At 46.5% G+C, this 17849-nt stretch overlaps 1 protein-coding gene across 1 annotated transcript in view; it reads left to right on the top strand.

Annotated features, from left to right (window-relative positions):
• The window catches only part of EHD3 (EH domain containing 3), a 30302-nt gene that overhangs the window by 693 nt on the left and 11760 nt on the right, over positions 1 to 17849 (top strand). The window contains exons 2-3 of the mRNA XM_010393503.3: positions 6490 to 6666; positions 11420 to 11517. Of these exons, the coding sequence (XP_010391805.1) occupies positions 6490 to 6666; positions 11420 to 11517 (275 nt within the window). The remainder of the gene's footprint in view (positions 1 to 6489; positions 6667 to 11419; positions 11518 to 17849) is intronic.

Below are 17849 nucleotides of genomic sequence, written 5' to 3'. Positions count from 1 at the left end.
TCACCTCCACTCAAACGTGGAGCATTCCTTCACAAGCGCAGAGTGGTGTGAGATGTCCCATGGAACACCGACGTGGCAAAAAGTAGCCCAGGGCAGGGCTGAGGAGTGCAGGCAGGTCGGGAGTGTGGAGATGTGAGTCACTGGGGCCCTCCTGGCCGTTCAAAGTGCAAAGGCTTTGGGAAGCCCCCGGGCATTCCCGTGCCTGCACTGCCCAGGCTGACCCTTTTAGTAGCCATTCTTTTCAGTTTGCTGTAGCTTTTGAATGGAGAGGCAGCTTTAAAGGGAGTGCTTCGGTCTGCAGGTGGTCTGACACTTGCATCCGTCTTTTTCTGCATTGTCCCAGACAACACTCAGAACCCGCTCAGAGCAGCGTGTGTGCCTGTGCACAGAGAGACCTGCCCCTCTTCAGGGCTCCAGAAGTAAAGCCCTGTTTTAACTGTGTCCTGCTCAGACGAGATGCTTTTAACTGTGTCCTGCTCAGACGAGCAATTTCCTTTCGAACTGTAAAGAAAGAGCAGCTTCCAGCAGCTCTTTCATTTCGATGATATGACACTGTCGCAGAGAGGGTTAAACTTTTCCGACTGGACTTGGTTGCAGGAATCTCTGTTCAGCCATGCTGATAGTTCAACTTGCAGCAGCCTTTCCCTCGGGATCATAGCTGAAGCTGCGCTGTCTGTGTTTCCTATGTGATTCATAAGCTAAGCGTTAAATTCCAGCCTTTTTCTGGCGTGGCTGTGTTGAAATCTGTGGAATTACCCCAGTGTAAATCTGGACGCGAGCCACAGGCAGCCAGCCCTTTGTTCTACCAGTATTTCTTGGTGAAGGAGGGAACTGCAGAGAGTAGAGAGAGGTGAATCAAATTGACTGTACCTCTAAAGCAGTGACCTTGAGAAACGCAGGGGCTTTTTTTTTTATGTGCTGTAATATTCCTGCTGCTAAATTTCCTGGTCGGGAGCCAAGAACAGAATGCATTTCTGCTACCTTGGCATGTACCTGACAAACAAAGTTTAGGAGTTAAAAGGTTTTTCTCATATGAGAAGGTCAGGTGGATGGTGAAGGGGTGCAAAAGACCCAAGGAAGTATTTTGTACATGTTTGCAAAGGGAAAAATAGAGAGGATGGCACAGCTGCCTGGTGCCAACCCAAATCTTTGTTCTGTGACTTGGTACCAAACCTCTTTGAAAAGCTTTTTCGGTCGTCTGGGTTACAGACACTCAGAGCCTGACCACGAGGAGGTTGCTGAATTCCTGATAAGGCTGTCTAACTAAAGCATCTCTTCCTAATTCTTTTCTTTGGATTGCCAGCATGTGTTTCCCTGCAGTCTCACCTGCATACTGTTAGCAGAGACTTCCTGCCTTTGCCCCTCTCTATTCAGGGGAGTCCTTTTTCTGTAAGCCTCAGCCTCTTTTGCAGAAAGTTTGGGTGCCTAGAGCATGGTCCAGGCAAAAGAAGATTGAGGCTTAGCTCATGTGGGGTGGCAGCAACAACCTCTTTGCTGTCAGCAAGTGGATCTGAGCCTCTCTGACAGCTGCTTTTCACTTGAGCTTGTGTCCTCTTCTGTCAGTTTTTTCTGGGCACAGGGCTGAGATGAGACTATGGTCAAGCAGAAGTGACCAAGAGTTTTGGAAGCTTCTGCTTCACAGGAGTACCAAACGGACCTGAGAAGGCCTTCCGAAAAGGCAGTCTTCTCTTCAAAATAGTACCTAAGAAGGTGAAAGTTGAGAACTCTGGTAGAAGCCCAGGGTCTCTAACAGTAGGAGAACTGTGAGAGTCTGTTGCTCCAGTGTGTTCCCAGTCAAAGACCAGAAAACCTCGTGTTGCTCGTGATAGGCTTCCAGCGTGAGCTTGCAGGCACTGGTCATTAAAGAGCAGGGATAAGCACCAGATTAGCGTCCAGAGTTATTGTGGGAAGGCAAGTGGGAGCTAAAGCTGAGAGCAGGGAGGGGTTAAAGGGGGCTGGGGGAGGAAGTGGGAGGGTTGACAACCATTATGTCTTAGCACTAGAGTGAAGCAAGAAACAGTCTCTGGACATTCCTTCCATAATCTTGTCAGGATGGGGGATAATTAGTGTTATCCTTATGTATCAATTCCACTCTTAAATTGCATCCTGCTTGTACTGCCATGCAATTTAGGGAGATGACTTAATGCCACTAAACAATCATGTGGAAAGAACTCAGTCCCAGTTTACCTGGATCCCAGGACACCTTACCAAAAAAAAAAAGACCCTAAGGAATGTCCGTCTTCCAAACCTTTTTCCTTGTTTTGGGAAATCTGAGGTGAAACAAGGAAGAAGTGTAAGGCTCTGAAGCACCTAAGCTGCAACATCTTGCAGTGAGGCTTCTCTCTTGTCAGGAGCTGATGGCAGAAAAAAGGCAGTCAAGGTCAGCAGTGAGAAACATTCTTGTGTGGGTCAGCGCCAGTGAAGCGAGACCAGAGCCAGGTTTGTTTTCAGTGGAACCAGTCTGTTCCCTTTTCTGCTTACCAGGACACAGAACTGAGCCTTTCTCTGCTATGTGAAAGGTGTTGCTAATGCAGCTTTTCCATTCCTGCTTCCTGCTGTATCATCTCTTTGTGCTCACTCCCATTTCTCTCCTTGGTATGTATTTGGCTGATGCTTTTCCACAGGGTTGGGGACTGAAAGTCAGTGCTGGTTAGGGCAAGGCAACACCTCTACCTGGGAATATCTGGCAGCCACAGCAGGATCTCACTGGAGCCTGCCTTTATAACGTTATTGCTTTCTATGTTTCCTGTGAGAGGGTGGGAGTGCAGGACAGAACATTACTCTCCTAATTAACTTAGATTCCTTGATCATTTCTAAAAATAATCCTGGCTCGAGTCCAGCCATCCTGCTAATAAAATAAACAAGCCTGCCAGAGCCCTACTGACTGTCAACATAGCTTGCTTTTCTGGTGTAGCCACCCCTTCCTCCTACAGCTAATCATTTACACGTCTTGGCCTCTCCATACTTTTGTCACAGGCTACACTCAGAGCTCTGGTGTGCCTTCCCCGTGTGGCCCTGAACCTTTCATCTCTGCCTGCATCAGGCCGTTGTCACCATTTCCTTCTGCTCTACCCTTCTTCCCTTTCCCGCTCGGCATCACCTCTGCTGCCACACTCATCGGCATCCTGCAGGGCTCCTGCATGACTCATCACGGGCAGGCAGCCCCTTCCCCCACATCCTGCGGCACTCCTGCCCAGCGAGCCCAGCCTCTCCTTACCCATCTCCAAATCTGCCTGGGAAAGGGGACCCCAAGCTGGGCTGGCACTAATGCAGCTGCTTTCCTGCCCTGTCCCTTACCAGGAACAGGCCTGCAATGGGCAAACAGCATGATGCTTCCAGCCACACACCGGCTCCAGACACTTCTCTAAAAAGCAGATTGGTCATAAAAAACCTATTTCCCTCCTACCTGGGGTACTCTGCAGACTTCCCTAGCCTGGCTGGAGGTCACTCCCCCATGCCTTTAAAGGTGTTCAGCCGTTCAGCTTAAGGCATGCAGCACTGGCAGGGGAAATTGCTTGCTAGGGTTGGTGTTTTCCACAGCTATTGTTTGCTCCTCTCTCCCAGAAATCCCCACAAGTGTGACAGCTGCATGTGTTCTCTAGCTTGCCTCTGGTAGCCAGGGCAGGCTGTGTCACTGCGGAGCAGAAGTGCTTCCCCCCATCAGGCAGTGTCAATACAACCCCTTGTATTTGTGCTTTGCACAATGAGATTCTTGTGCTGCTGACACCCTGCTGCACAGTGTACCCAAATCTCCCAGAGAGGCCTCACTTAAAATAGATGCTGTGATAGTGGGCAGTCCAATCTTCATCTCCCTGGTTTCCTACCACTTGTTGCCCATTAAGTCAATAACATTGGTGTGTAGCTACTTCTTTTGTGCTTTTGTTGGGATTTTTTGCTTTGTATTTTTTTGACTCTTACACAAGAAATAAACACAGAAATGCTTTGAAACATTAGCTGAGCAGAGCTGTGATAAAATTCTTCCAAGCAGGCTGTCTGGAGGAGTGTTGCTATTACACACAGGACTTTTGGTTAGACTTTCTGGGAAGCTTTGTTTATAAATAACAAAACACCCCCCTTCAACTATTTTTTACTTCTGCTCAGAAGTTGTCATATTACACGTGCATCTCAAGCCTGTAAAAAAGAAAAACAGTGGTTGTTACAGCAAGGCTGCAACCTGACATTGGGAGTAAGGGGCCTTTCTCAAAAGCACTTCACCTGTTGCATTTGACAGTTGTTAACACTGCCTGTTTCTTTTCTCTCTAGTATTTGCATGGGGAGGATGCAAACATTTATTTCTATGGATTCAGTGAATTCCCATCTATATAAATCCACTAGCTTGACAGCAATGTCCATCAGGGGCTAGGGTTTGAATTGCCATCTAGGAGGCACAAACTTAGGTTTCCAGAGTCTGACTTAGTGGCTTCTAACCTAGCAAACAGTTGTGTCAGTGTAAAGAGCTTTCCAGGGAATTAAGCCAGGAACATTCATATGACAGTCTACAGAGCCCTTGGTGGGAGAGAAGCAGCCCTACCTTGTTCTCAGGTGCTTCAAGCTAGAGAGGAGTTACTACAGCTGCCAGGAAGGTGTATTGTAATCACCAGCCAGAGAGGTGGCACACACCAGCACTACCTGCAGTCTGCTTAAGTAATGACGCACTTTTATAGGAAAGTTTGAGAAACCCCTGTATGGTTTAGATAAATAGGATATATCTACCCTAGTGTAGTAGGTCAGAGGGCTGCTCTCTTCCTGGATTATTTCAGGTCTTTTAGGAGCTGATCAACAGCTGCTGTTGCATCTCAGAGTTCTGCAGTTAAGAAGAGTCACTTCTGGTGAGCATGGGACTTGGAAGTCACTTTGGACAAAAGATACTAGAAAATACATGATAATACACCAGTAAAGGAGGTGTGGTCAGCTCCTAAGGGAATTATGGATGTCATTTCTGGAGGTATTCTTGTTGCAGCATGAGTGTGTACCAAACCAGATAAGTAGCAGTGACTTGTCCTGGGTATACATTTGGTTGTTTTACCTCTAGATCCAGTTGATTTGGCCTTGCCCATTGGGAACTGAAGACATATTTACTGACACGGTATCAATAAATAGCCTGCACAATTTTTTTGTTGTTGCTTCTTAAACACTGGATAGTGATTACCTGTGTTAAAATGACAGTGAAAGCAGGAACTCCTAAAAAGTTATCACAGGCCTTCATGTCAATGGTCCTGTAGTCCCTCACACAGGGACTTCCCTCACTTAAGACTCACCTGAGTGAACCAATTCTGGTGCTTAGACATATCAGTCGCAGTCATGAAAAAAATCTCCAGTCCTTCTCCTATTTCCTTTTCTACATCCCCATAATCTACTTTTAACACCACGGCAATTCTGTAATAATCTTTCTACCTACTAAGGATTAGGTCAAAGCAATGGAAGAGGGAGTGCCAGCTACCCTTTGGCAACAAGCAACACGTTATTACACTAACCTTCATAGTGTGGTAGTCATTCTGTTCTTCATGTAACTAGCCAGAGCTTATCACTTGTCACGTCCCTCTGACACCATCCCATACTGAGGGCTAGACCTGTTCTAGCTACCTTCTGCAAGCCACATGGATGTAATGGTCTTAGTTTTCAGCACAGCTTCAGCAGGTGGTTTTCTGCATCCAAACACACAAACACAGACCTGGCCTCAGTGATGGCATTTGGCACCTCCATGAGCCAAAGGGAACTGTCCCATGCACGCAGCATTAACCCACCCTGAATTTGGCAGGGTAAGTTAGTATATGCTGCCAGGGTCCTATTCAAAGTCCTACAGCCCCATGGGTGACTATCTTTCCCTGAAATTTGCCAAATTACCTTCAATATAGGATGCTGTACTTATTGTGCTATCTAGCTTGATGCATAGCATGGAATATACTCCCCCACCCACATGCGTAGCGCTCAATATGCTTGAGCAGTTTGTAGTGCAGACCTGTAGCTGCATTTCAGAAGCGCACAAGGACAGAGACTGAGACTTCAGTCAAGTGCAGGGGAAGTTGGCATTTAAGCAACTGATTTGGACTGGGGGCTAAGCACATTAGTTGGATGAGTCTGCTGAAATGAGCAGCAGCGAAGTAATTGATATTGGCACCAAGAGCCAGCAGGGTTTCTGGATTAACTCTGTGATTGCAGTGAACTGCTGTTTTTACTTCACTGGGCTAAGTCTGTTCCAAATGTCTTGAGGATTGAAGTACACAAAATGATGCAACATGATGAGAATCTCTTCCCAGCAGCTATAATCATCTCAATTTCTTAATCCACCTTAAATGAGCTTTCAATGTTGAGATCCTAAGTAGAAAAGATACCAAGACATTTATCAAACGATTCAGTGACAGTGCTAAAAATAGTCTCAGAAGGATCCATGCTCTTGAGCTTCATAATTGCGCTGCAATCTTCAGTACAACTCCTTTAGGACTTAGGCAGCTCATGTCTCATGCCCACACCCTGTTTTTTGACTTATAGGTACCTGCTGGAGCAGGATTTCCCAGGGATGAGGATTGGACCAGAGCCTACAACTGACTCCTTTATAGCAGTTATGCAAGGAGATGTGGAAGGAATCGTTCCTGGAAATGCGTTGGTGGTGGATCCCAAAAAACCGTTCAGGAAACTCAACGCCTTTGGCAATGCCTTTTTGAACAGGTTAGTACTCAAGAACTCCCTTGTTCTGCAGAGTAAAGTTATAACCTAATGAGCAGCATAGCGAGTAATGTAAAAGGGATAAGGCACTTCTTTTCCTCCCATCCACATGGCTGATGCAACACCAATCCAGTCCTACCAGATGCACGTAAGTCGTTCACTGAAGGGCTGATAAATTCAAGTGGGACAAACCTTCATTTTACTTGAACAAACAAAACAAAAATGACACCACAGCCTAAGCTCATTTTACAGGCGACTAGAGGTAAATATCTTCATTACACTTGCTCTCCCCTGCTTCAGTATTTCTAGCTTCTTCCATTTGCAATCAAAACCAGGTTCTCTCTGTTCCCATGCCTTACACATACAACCTCAAATTGATGACCACTCTAATGTGTTTCCTGTAAAAAAATTTTGCAGGGTGTTTGGACAGTGGCTCTGTGTCATGAGGACTATAACCTTTCCATCCCCTAGACCCAGCCCAGCCATAGGGAGATTTTGGATCTAGGCCTTGCAGGAAGCCAGCAGCACACACCCATATCCTAGATGAGCACAAACTGTGCTGCAGAAGGCAACAAACTGACTACACCCATCATCAACGCCTTCCCTGCTAACACAGTGTAGGAGACACTGGAAACATGGCAGTTGCTCAGCCAAAGAGCCAGGAAAGCTGGGCTGGGCTCTGGCTCCCGTTCTATCTTCGAGCTTAGAGAATGACTGTCCAGAGGGTGCAGCATCTCCTAGCAGCACTGACCACAGGAGTGCTGGTGAAGGCTGCAGAGAGGCAGGGAATGGACCTGCAGAGAAGCATGGGGAGAAGCTTGCCGGCAGGAGAGGGATCTAGCTGGAGTCACTGCTGTGTGAAGAACCTCGCAGTGCCTCAGGGTGACTCTGGAAGCAATATCTGATCACTGCACAGGACCATCATTCAAATGCATCAATATGATCCTGCACTGGAGAGACTTGGAGAAGTTTTTGATGTTTCGTAGGGCCCAGAACATCTGCACCTGACCAACAGTTAGGTCATGTGACTGCCCACTCCCTACACCAGGGCAGAAAGGTGATTTCCCCTAAGAAAACAACAGGCCTCTTGCCTGGAGTGCAGAGATCGCAGATGAAGAGGACATAATTCAGAGCAGCTCAGCTGATAGCCAAGAACAGCCACAGCTGGCAGACAGTTCACTGCAGAGAAGGAACATTAGGCCAGGCATGGGGGGCAAAAAACAAACACTTCTGAACTAGCCTGATGGATGTGTCCTGAATGCAATTTGCTCCTGATACAGCAAGGAATCTCTGCATGCATTAACCCAGTTCACTGTATCATGCTGTGCTCTTGTTGTGCTTCTACTCTTCCTTCTCCTGAGGAAGGAGTCAACCCTGTGCGTTCAGCAGGGCAGAGGGACACAGCAGTGATTCAGCAGCAGCATAAGTGCAGTCCTTCTAGTGATGCAGGGAGTAGCCACAGCAGCTAATGACAACCTTCTCTTGCTGACATGAAAAAAGAGGGGGTAATGATTTCTAAACTGACAGAGGAGACACTAAGGGGGACTAGCTCAGCTATGTGAGCATCACAGTGCTGAAAATGCAGATGCTAATGCCCAGCTAATTAGGAAATTAAACACATGCAAGAGTTGACGCAGAGGGCCGGAAATTAAGCAGATGTAAGTCCTGGTGCACCCACTGGACCAGATCAAGCCACCCACACTTACTTCTCCAGTGGGCCTGGCTTCTTTGCTGGAGACAAGCAGAGCTATCTCTGCCTTGCACATCTCTTGCTGCTGCCATGTATATGCCAAGGTCATGACCTTAGCTAGGAGGCTGTGAGCAAGAAATTTGCAGAAGGGAGCTAGTCTCCAGGAGCCACACCTCTAAGCCAAGATAAGAGTGACTATGGGCAAGTCTGCTTTGCCCATGGATAGTTAAAGGTAACACTTGACTGTGAGCATCAGTGAAAAGGAGCAGCAACATGAGGCAGTAGCATTCACACAGGCCAGGCTGGTCTTGGCTGAGAGGTGGCAGCCGCCAGCACTGTGTCCTGTGGGGTGCAGAGCCTGCTGGTCCAGAAGTGAGCATCCACCCTTAGCTGGGACTCCCTCCCCAGCAGAGACTGGGATCTGCTGCTTTCCAGAAGCAGGGGAAGACTGGTATAGTCAGGATTTGGCTGGGAGACAAGCAAGTTGTGCTGTTCAGAGCCTGTATCCTCCCTCCATTCCCAGGAGATGGAGCACCTACCCATACCTGGGAGATAGGGCTGCTCAGGCCTGAAAGGAAGACAGCAGATCTGCAGAATCCTGTCTCTTGTCTGCTCTTCTTGCCTCAGGTTGTTCCTGGGCATTGAGAGAAGGACTTGCTTTCCTTTCTCCAACTAGGCTGGCCAAACCCCACCTCTGGGAAGATTCCAGAGAGCTTAGAGGTTGCACCTTGTTATCAGGAAGACTTGTTTGGCACCAAGGGCCTGGAGCAAAATCAGGAATCTCGCCCATTACTTTCATATCAAATTGACTAGGTTACAAGAATTCCCCCATCCCCAAAGTTTGTTTTGGGAAGCTAAGGTGGAGTCAGTCCTGGTTTTGTGTTTTGAACAGCAGGAGAGGTGGATAACAGGTTGATCCTTCAGCCCTATGCTCTGCCTGTAGAGGTGGTGAAACTCTAGTTTGGCACCACGTTCTTCCCTTCATATGGCCCCAAACAGAATTAGGTCATGCTCCCTGAGGTCCTGCAGTTCTGCTGGCACAACAGGAAGGCAGCAGCCTTAACTCTGCCTACAGAGCCAGAAAGCACTCATTCATGCTGGCCTCTGACCTTATATCTAAAATCTCCTGTGGAGTACTTCTCCTAGAGAAACCAGTGGAAAATCCCCCTGCCCCATTTAATATTACAGCACAGGGAATACTCAGGGCTGTAACAATGGAGAGCAAACCTGGGTTGGCAGGACAAGGGAATAACATGACCTCCTGAGCCTTTTGTTCTCTGCTGTTGTGCCTGGCACTCAACAGGATAATCAAGCCAGTCCCCCTCTTTGATATGAGGTATTACACATTCAGAAATGCTCCCTGTTACCACCTGCCAAGCTGGGGATGTGGGAAGCTGTAATGTGTGGTCTGAAATAGCTGACAGCTTTGGGGAGGAGACACTCTTTAACCCATGAGGATTCACTCTTGTCAGAATCTCCTTGGAGTCATACAAGCAGAACAGTTGGGGTGAGGTTGTAGCATAGCCTGGAGGAGTTCAGAGATGCAGGGGCTTCTGCAGAACCAGACACTCATCAGAGCACTGCAGGGCCCCATCTGCCTTGACTGCACTGAGTAGTCCTTCTGCCAACCCCCATCCTTTGTGGTTCTGCCTCCTCCCACAGGAACATGTTTTTTTGTGCCTGGATGTCACACCACCCTATTAATATGCATATGTACACACACACACACACACACACGCCTGTGTGCCTGGAATGCCATCACAAAAAGGCTATCCATGAAATGCTACCAGGAGCTACAGAAGCAGATAGGCTTTCACTGTCCTTTCCTGTTACTAGCAACTGAAATAGATGAGCTGCAGCCACAAAGCACAAGTGACTCTTCTTAGGCTGTGATTTGCATAGATACAGGATGGGGAACAACTAGCTAAAGAGCAGTTACACGTAAATGGAGCTGCAGAGCGGGGAGCAGTGAATTACAAACTGAATGTGAGTTAACAGTGTCATACTGCTGTTAAAAAGGCAAACATGTCACTGAGATGTATAAACAGGACTGTCATCTGTAAGAGATAAGGAGCAATCCATCCACTCTGCTCACCACTAGCAGGGCCATGGCTGGAGTACGTCAGCTTGTGGCATCATGCCTGAAGAAATATGTGAAGCAGTTTGAGAGGACCCAAAGGAAGGCTTCAAGGGTCTTCAGGGATTTAGAAATGAGCTGGAAAGGCAGCTAGAGAGAACTGGAAGAGATAGGAAAAAGAAAAAAACAACTACCAAACTGTTTTCTATAGAGGAAAGACTGAGAGGAGCAGGATGACAATAGTGAACATTGTGACAAGAGGGGAAAGTAAATAATTTTCCACATCTACTGTGTTTGTGACTGAGTGGCATTGTAGCATACAAAATTTAGATTAGACATTAAAAAAAGAGGCTTTACTGTAAAGATTATTAAGTAATGGAGTAGACTCCCAGAAAATGTTGGTGAGTCTGCATTGTCATGGATTTGAAGAACACTTTAGACAACCTGATTGATCCTGCCTTGAGGCAGGATGATAGACTAAGCAACCTCTTGAGATCTCATGCTGCCTATGCTTTAGTACTTCCATGGTGCAATAATAGCATGCTTTTTGTCTGTTTAAGACCAGATTTGAAAGAGGACAAAAGTCCTACAGCATTGCTGTTGTTTTTTTTTTTTTAAGCCAAGTTATTTCAGTTCACTTGAGTTCAGGACTCTACAGGGGAATGCTTAAGCAAAGAAAAACAAGTACCACTTCTTGTTAAAATCTAAACAGCATATAAATGAAAACCCAAATGTTTTCATAATTACAATTTGGGGGCCCATATAAAAAACCTGTCATAGTTCATGACTGAGACCCATGTTCCAGCGGCAGCAAAACAGAAACTAGAACTAAGCACTTTGCTCTTTCTCATTTCTTTAAGTAACAGTAGCTCCAGTTTCTAACTGAAGACTTTAGAGATCAGAGTCTGGCTTGTCCCATGTTGCCTGTGATGTTCAGCACATCATAAGTATGTTTTGCCTTTTTTTTAAAATACTTATTTTCTACACAGGTTCGTCTGTGCCCAGCTACCTAATCCCGTATTAGAAAGCATCAGTGTCATTGATACACCAGGAATCCTTTCTGGAGAAAAGCAGAGAATTAGCAGAGGTAAGTCCCAAGTTCAGTTCTCTTCTAAATGACAGTAATGAAAACCAGAGGAACTGTAGATGAGTTTCACTTCAAACTAGACAAGCTGTGGATAAAAGCAGTGGTAAGAGCCTCTCAGAACTACAACATGACTTTGCAAATGGAGACCAAAGGAACATTGTTGATCTGCAGAGAATTTAAATGTTTTCAGGTAAGGCTGCTGACAGGGTCAGCAGTACCTGTGGCACAGTCCAGTATTTCCCCATGGAAGAGATTTCTATCAGAATCAAGTAATAACTATCTGCTTTGCAGAAACACTTGCTTTCAGTGGCTTACTGATGATCCATAGCCAAGGCCCCCATTGTAATCAACCTGGTTGCTTGCACTGTCCAAGCTTCCTAAATCTAGTGCAGGACTGGATTGGGTTTAAGAGCCAGTGGCACCCAAGTTGCTCATTGCAGTGGGGAATCTGGAAAGCGTGTGAACACTAAATTGTAAAATCCTAGAGTAGTTTGGGTTTGAAGGGACATTAAAGATGCTCTAGTTTCAACCCCCTCCCATAGATAGGGGCATCTTCCACTAGACCAGGTTACTCAAAGCCCCATCCAACCTGGCCTTGAACACTTCCAGGGATGGGGCATCCACAATTTCTTGGGGCAAGCTGTGCCAGTGCCTCACCACCCTCACAGTAAAGAATTTCTTCTTAGTATCCAATATAAGCCTACCCTTTTTCAGTTTAAAGCCCTTCCCCCTTGTCCTGTCACTACAGACCCTTGTAAATGGAGCTGATGAATAGCACAGAGTCTCTTAGTGAACTTCTGAGGTCACTCTCAGACTCCCTCTCTAAAGTGGGCAACATCTTTATACTTCAAACCTAACATCTGTGGTCACTTTCTTGCTCTGTAAGGTGATGGTGGCATAGCTTGCATTTCTAGAAGATTCCTTAGATAAAGCTGGGAGTTATGCATCATTTCATTGGAAGAAAGCCAAGGGTAGTAATCTCAGCATTCAGGTTTGAGAAGATCAGTTCTCATGCACACTGCCTATGAACAGTGCACAGCTGAGTTTCAGCAGCACAGGCTCTACCCCAGAGTGCTGAGGCCTTTCCTGTATTTCCATGTTCTGTCCCATAAGATTTCAGATGACTCATGGCTTTCCAAGTTTTATGACACTTCTGCATTGAAATTTTTCTTGGAAACTTACTTTTTTCTTTTAAATGAGCAGCCACCTTGCACAGAGCCAGGTCTTATTTGTTTTGCTGGGATTTTCCAGCACAGGAACCTTAGCTAGCAAAGAAGTGTCAATAAAGCACAGCTACAGTTATTTGAAAACTCACATTAACCTTTTTCACTGTGGGCTTCTGCCCTGCTAGGGGATCAGAAATTCCAAGGTGTGCCAGCCTTCATGAGAAGGTTGAAAAATATGCTGTGCAAGCATTCCTCCCCTCAGCAGAAAGTATTATGGAGATAAAAAAAAAATTTGTATTATGTGGTATAGACATTTTCCAGTCAAAAAATGCCACCGAAAGCAAACAGTTCTGTGAAACTATCACAGTGAAGGAAACTAGCTTAGGAGGAAATATTTTTGTTATTAAAAAAAAATGAAAAGAAGGTGTGAATCAAAATGAACCCATTTCAAGCTCCTTTTCCAAATCTCCTCACTAATTCAAATCCTGACATATATTGCAAGATTTTCCTACTTTTCATCTGTTTACAGAGCTAAAAATACCCCCCTGCAAAATAGACTGGCACTTCTTGCTGCTCTTTCTGCAAAAATTTCTCTGTCAGCTTTCCAGTGGGCCTTGGTATCCCATTCTAGAGCCCATCAGTCTGACCTTGGTGCTGGCAAAGGTCATGGAACTGATCATCATCATGGATCAGCCCAGGCAACACAAGCTTATGAAAGGCAAGGTCCTTTTTGACCAACTTGCTCTCCTTCTATGACAAGGTGACCTATTTCCTGGATGGGGGGAAGGCTGAGGATATTGCCTACCTAAACTTCAGTAAAGCCTATGACCTTGTTTCCCGTAGCATTCTCCTGAAGAAACTGGCTGCTCAGGGCTTGGATGGGTGCACCCTTCCCTGGCTGAAAAGCTGGCTGGAGGGCCAGGCCGAGAGTAGTGGTGAATGGAGTTAAATCCAATTGGCAGGCAGTCACAATGGTGCTCCAGCTCAGCACTGGACCAGGCACGTTTAATACCTTTATCAATGATCTGGACGAGGGGATTGAGAGCACCCTCAGCCAGTTTGCAGATGACCCCAAGCTGGGCTGGAGTGTTGGTCTGCTGGAGGAGGGTAGGATGACTCTGCAGAGGAATCTGTAGAGGGATCTGAATTGATGGGACAGATCAATGGGCTGAGGCCAGTGCTGGCTTTACAGTTGGATTCAGTGATCTTAAAGATCTTTTCTAACCTGAACAATTCTATGCTTCCTGCAGCTACTCTAATAAATGCCAGCAATGCCAGAACACGCTGATGCACAGCTGTGCACTGTTAGGAAGGTCACTGGTGTACCTTAACCCAAGCCAATAGTGCCTCTGCAAACATTTGGAAACAGCTGAGGAGGCTAAAGGGGAGTCCCAGTTCTATACGTTTTTGCACGCTATACCTGTTTGTAGAAGGGGAGGCCTGTCTCAGCATGTGGAACAGGTTCTTCCTGGACAACTTTTCTGCCCCTAGCACAATTAAGTGCACTTAGGGCGGAAAATTGTCACATTGACCCTGTGACTACACTGTCTGGTCATTCAACCCTTTTGCCAGGAGGCAACTCTCAATGGAGTACAGCCATCTCCTGATCATCCTGCCACCCCAGGAATTTGCTCTGCTGTATCTCCAGCCAGACAAGGGGGCTGTCACAACCTGTCAACTGATTTAATCACAGTAGTTAAAAGTACAGTGTAGGTGAGATCATGCTTTGTCAGGATAGGCTGAAAGTGGTCATGTGGGCCAGGCCAGATGACCTTGCAATAGCTACAGGACAAGATCCTCATCTGGTTTAGATGAACATGGCTTTGTTGAGGCTGGGACAACTCCAGCAACTTCTGTCTACAGGGAACAGGAAGAGTCAAAAGAGTGCTGAGGTTCTTGTGTTTAGGAAGGGCTGCTGCCAGGCATTGGCTTGAGCTTATCTCAAGGTGTTTGAAAGGGAGTACTCACCTCCCAGTTCCCATGGAAGAGGAATAGGAAAAAGTGGTGAGGCTGGCACCTTTGCCACTAAGCTTACAAGCCAGCTGACCTCATCAGCAAGTTGGTTTTGGAGGCAGATAGAGCAGTGACATGGTTTCTAGGCAGGAAACAAGACAGGGCTAAAAACTGCTGACACAACAAAGTTCTTCTGCTCCTTTTGTACCTTCCCAGCCTGCTCAGATTTCACTTGGGAGTGAAGCAATACCTGAGAGAGTCTTACAGAGGTTTTCCAAGAGACTTTTAAGTTTCTTAACTGCTCAGAACAGGAATGCTTTTCTTACCCCCATTGATAGTAGTAGGTTCTAAGACCCTCAGACTGGAGTACCTGTGATGCAAAGTCAGGGAAGAGAGTAGATAGTGAAGCAGCATTCTGTTGTAAATTTGAGGGGGAAAGTAAAGATGTAAAAGATGTGGTAGGCTTTCCCAGCCTGCCCATCCCATGAGAACCAGCAGCATTTCTAAAAATAGGAAATTCCTCTCAGTGGGAACATCACAAGTCCGTCTCCTTCCCCATTAGAAGTCAGGAGCATTAGCTAATCTATGCAGTGTCAGCTTAGCAGAATACCATGCTGTCAAAGTTTAGCAATCCACGAGAGCCACCTTATACCCCTGAATTTCAAAGCAGTATCTGTTCCTGTTATTGCATCCGTGTTTCAAAGAGCAGGAGCAAGGGAACAGGGTTTAAAGGATTGATTCTGGGGCCAAGTCCAGGTTCTGAAGCTTTCATTTGTCTGCACTCAACTCTGAATTAAACTCACTGCCTTGTTGCTGTTAAAGGTGACAGATCTGACAGCCCCTTCCCCTTCACAGCCAGTGTGTGCACGAGCACAGGATGCTGGTGTTAGTGCTAGCAGCAGGGCTTTGCAGATGGCTACCAAGCTTTGCTTCAAGGAATGCTGTATAATCCCAGGAAACAAAGCTCTACGCTGGCTCTCTTCCAGGACTGCATGACCATAAAGAGCCCCCTTCCCCCACAGAGCAGCCCATGAAGTTTCCCAGTAGCAGAGCTGCAGGTTTAGGCCTATCAAGCAATTGAGGGTGATGGAGTCTGTCATAGCTGAAGTGCACATCCCTTTGACATGCAGTGACATCACCAGCACTGACACAGCAGCTGCTGCTGCTCTCAGGTTCTCGTAAAAAGTGTAGCCAAGGAGCTGCCTGCGCTGATTTGACCTACTGAGCTCCTGACTCATGCACTACTTTGTGGTGGGCACCCACGGTGTCACAGGTGTGGCAGCTAGACTCCCTAGGATACACAGGTGTCATTTACAGGCTTTGTGGGAAATGTTTCCAGGATGTCCTGGCCCAGAGCATCTTGTCTTTCACTGCTTCTGTATTATCCTTGCCTGGAAGGCAGCCATTTCTCTTCTGATCTTTTTTACAGACTGGGGCATGAATCTGTGTCCACATTTAAAGAACTAATGGTTGTATTGCCTTGTCCCTTGCTCTGTGTCATTTTTTTTAATTGTTTCCAGGGAAGCATGAGGCTGCAGAGATGCCCATAGGGGAGGTGTTTGTACCAAAACAGTACAGTCTTGTCTCCTTTGACAATTTGATAATGATAGAAATGCCATCCATTTGTAAAGAACTGTTCTGGTGTCACATAATGAGCTCAGGCCAGCCTGCTGGGAGGGAAAATGAGGAGGGGATGACTGTACTGAAATAAATGAGGACAGAGGGGAGGACCACAGATCAGGTCATACAGTACAGCAGAGCCAGGACAGCAGTGAGGACTTCCCCATAATTCATCACCTTGTGCAGTCTGCCCTGCTAATGGAGCCACCTGGCAACAGGAACTCATGCGCTTCACTGGCAGTGCCATCCCTGGGGGCTGAGCCTTGCACGCTCTGCTGCCCATCTGTCTCAACCTACATCTGCCCTGAGCTGAGCAGATCTAAGTCTGCCAAGTTCAGTGACACCTTGGCCAAGTTGTATTTGATCCCTGTTTTGGGGTAGTACTTCCTGGATATATCCTGAACACTTACTTCATCTTCACCCTCTCTCTGCCGCCTTCTCCCTTTCCTGCCTTAGCAGTGACCACAAGGTCCTAGCCAGGAGGTAAGGACTGGCAGTGTCATTCTGCACTGGCTTTTTTTCCAGCATTTTCCCGGCCTTCCACCCAGTTCCATTCTGCTGGCTTCAGTGCAGCCTAAGCATCCCATAACCAAGGAAAAAAACCCTACCCACCAGCCGCGCCCTTCTCCTGGGAAAGCAGAATTCCCAAATGACCAGCAGCTTCAGCACCAGGGACACTTAGTCACTCACCAGCCTTGACAGCAAGAAGAAAAATGCTAATAGCAACAGTCTTGGGCAGTGCAGAGCTCTCAGCCTGGCTGTCTCGCAAATAGCCATGCTTGGAAGGGAAAGGCGAACATCAAGGGAATTCATGTTCTCCCACTTCATGCAATGCTGTTTAGGGTACAGTGGCAACAAAAAATATTTTTTCTGAGGAGCTTTGTCACGTGTGCTAGCAACAGCATGATACAAACTAAAGGCATCCACCCTGAAAGCCTCTAAAAGGGAGGCATTTCAAATATTTGCTATAATACTCCCCACTGGTGATGTTTGCTTATATTCTGTATTTCACTCTGCCTGGGAGGGTGAAAGTGCAATGGTTAGTTTGGACTTTCCAGTTCACCTCCATTACAGCTGCTCTGCCAGCCTGCCTGATTTTATCACAGTCTCACTTAACACATACTGTTCCACTGAAATGCTCAGCTCTTACAGGCACACTGGTCTGCACTTCCTCTTAAAAGCAACACAAAAATGAGCAGAAAACCTGCACAGTTCTCGTTCTTATTTCTAGAAATACATGAAGCCATGAGCCTAATTCTTCTGACCTGAAAGCAGCATACAAACAAAAGGTCAAGATTATATTTGGGGTTTGAGAAAACCAAACCATTATTTTGTTTGGTGTTGAAGGAGGGAGGGACTGTCTCCATGATTTGGGTTGGAAATACTGATACATTTTGCAATTCCAGAGCTGGAAGAGCAAAAAAAAAAGTAGCACAAAAGAACAAGATTAAATGGCAGCAGAGACAGGAAGGGCTGTGCTTTTTTCTATTCCTATTAACATACAGCAAGCATTTAATTTATGTTACTAAACAAGTCTGATTTTTAGAACAGCTGTGCAGCTTGTCCATTTGTTGTGCACTGTGCACTCCAGAA

Source organism: Corvus cornix, chromosome 3 (genome assembly GCF_000738735.6).
Source record: "Corvus cornix cornix isolate S_Up_H32 chromosome 3, ASM73873v5, whole genome shotgun sequence".
Taxonomy (NCBI): domain Eukaryota; kingdom Metazoa; phylum Chordata; class Aves; order Passeriformes; family Corvidae; genus Corvus; species Corvus cornix.
The sequence above is the reverse complement of the archived record's forward strand: the minus strand, read 5'-3'. Positions and strand labels throughout refer to the sequence as shown.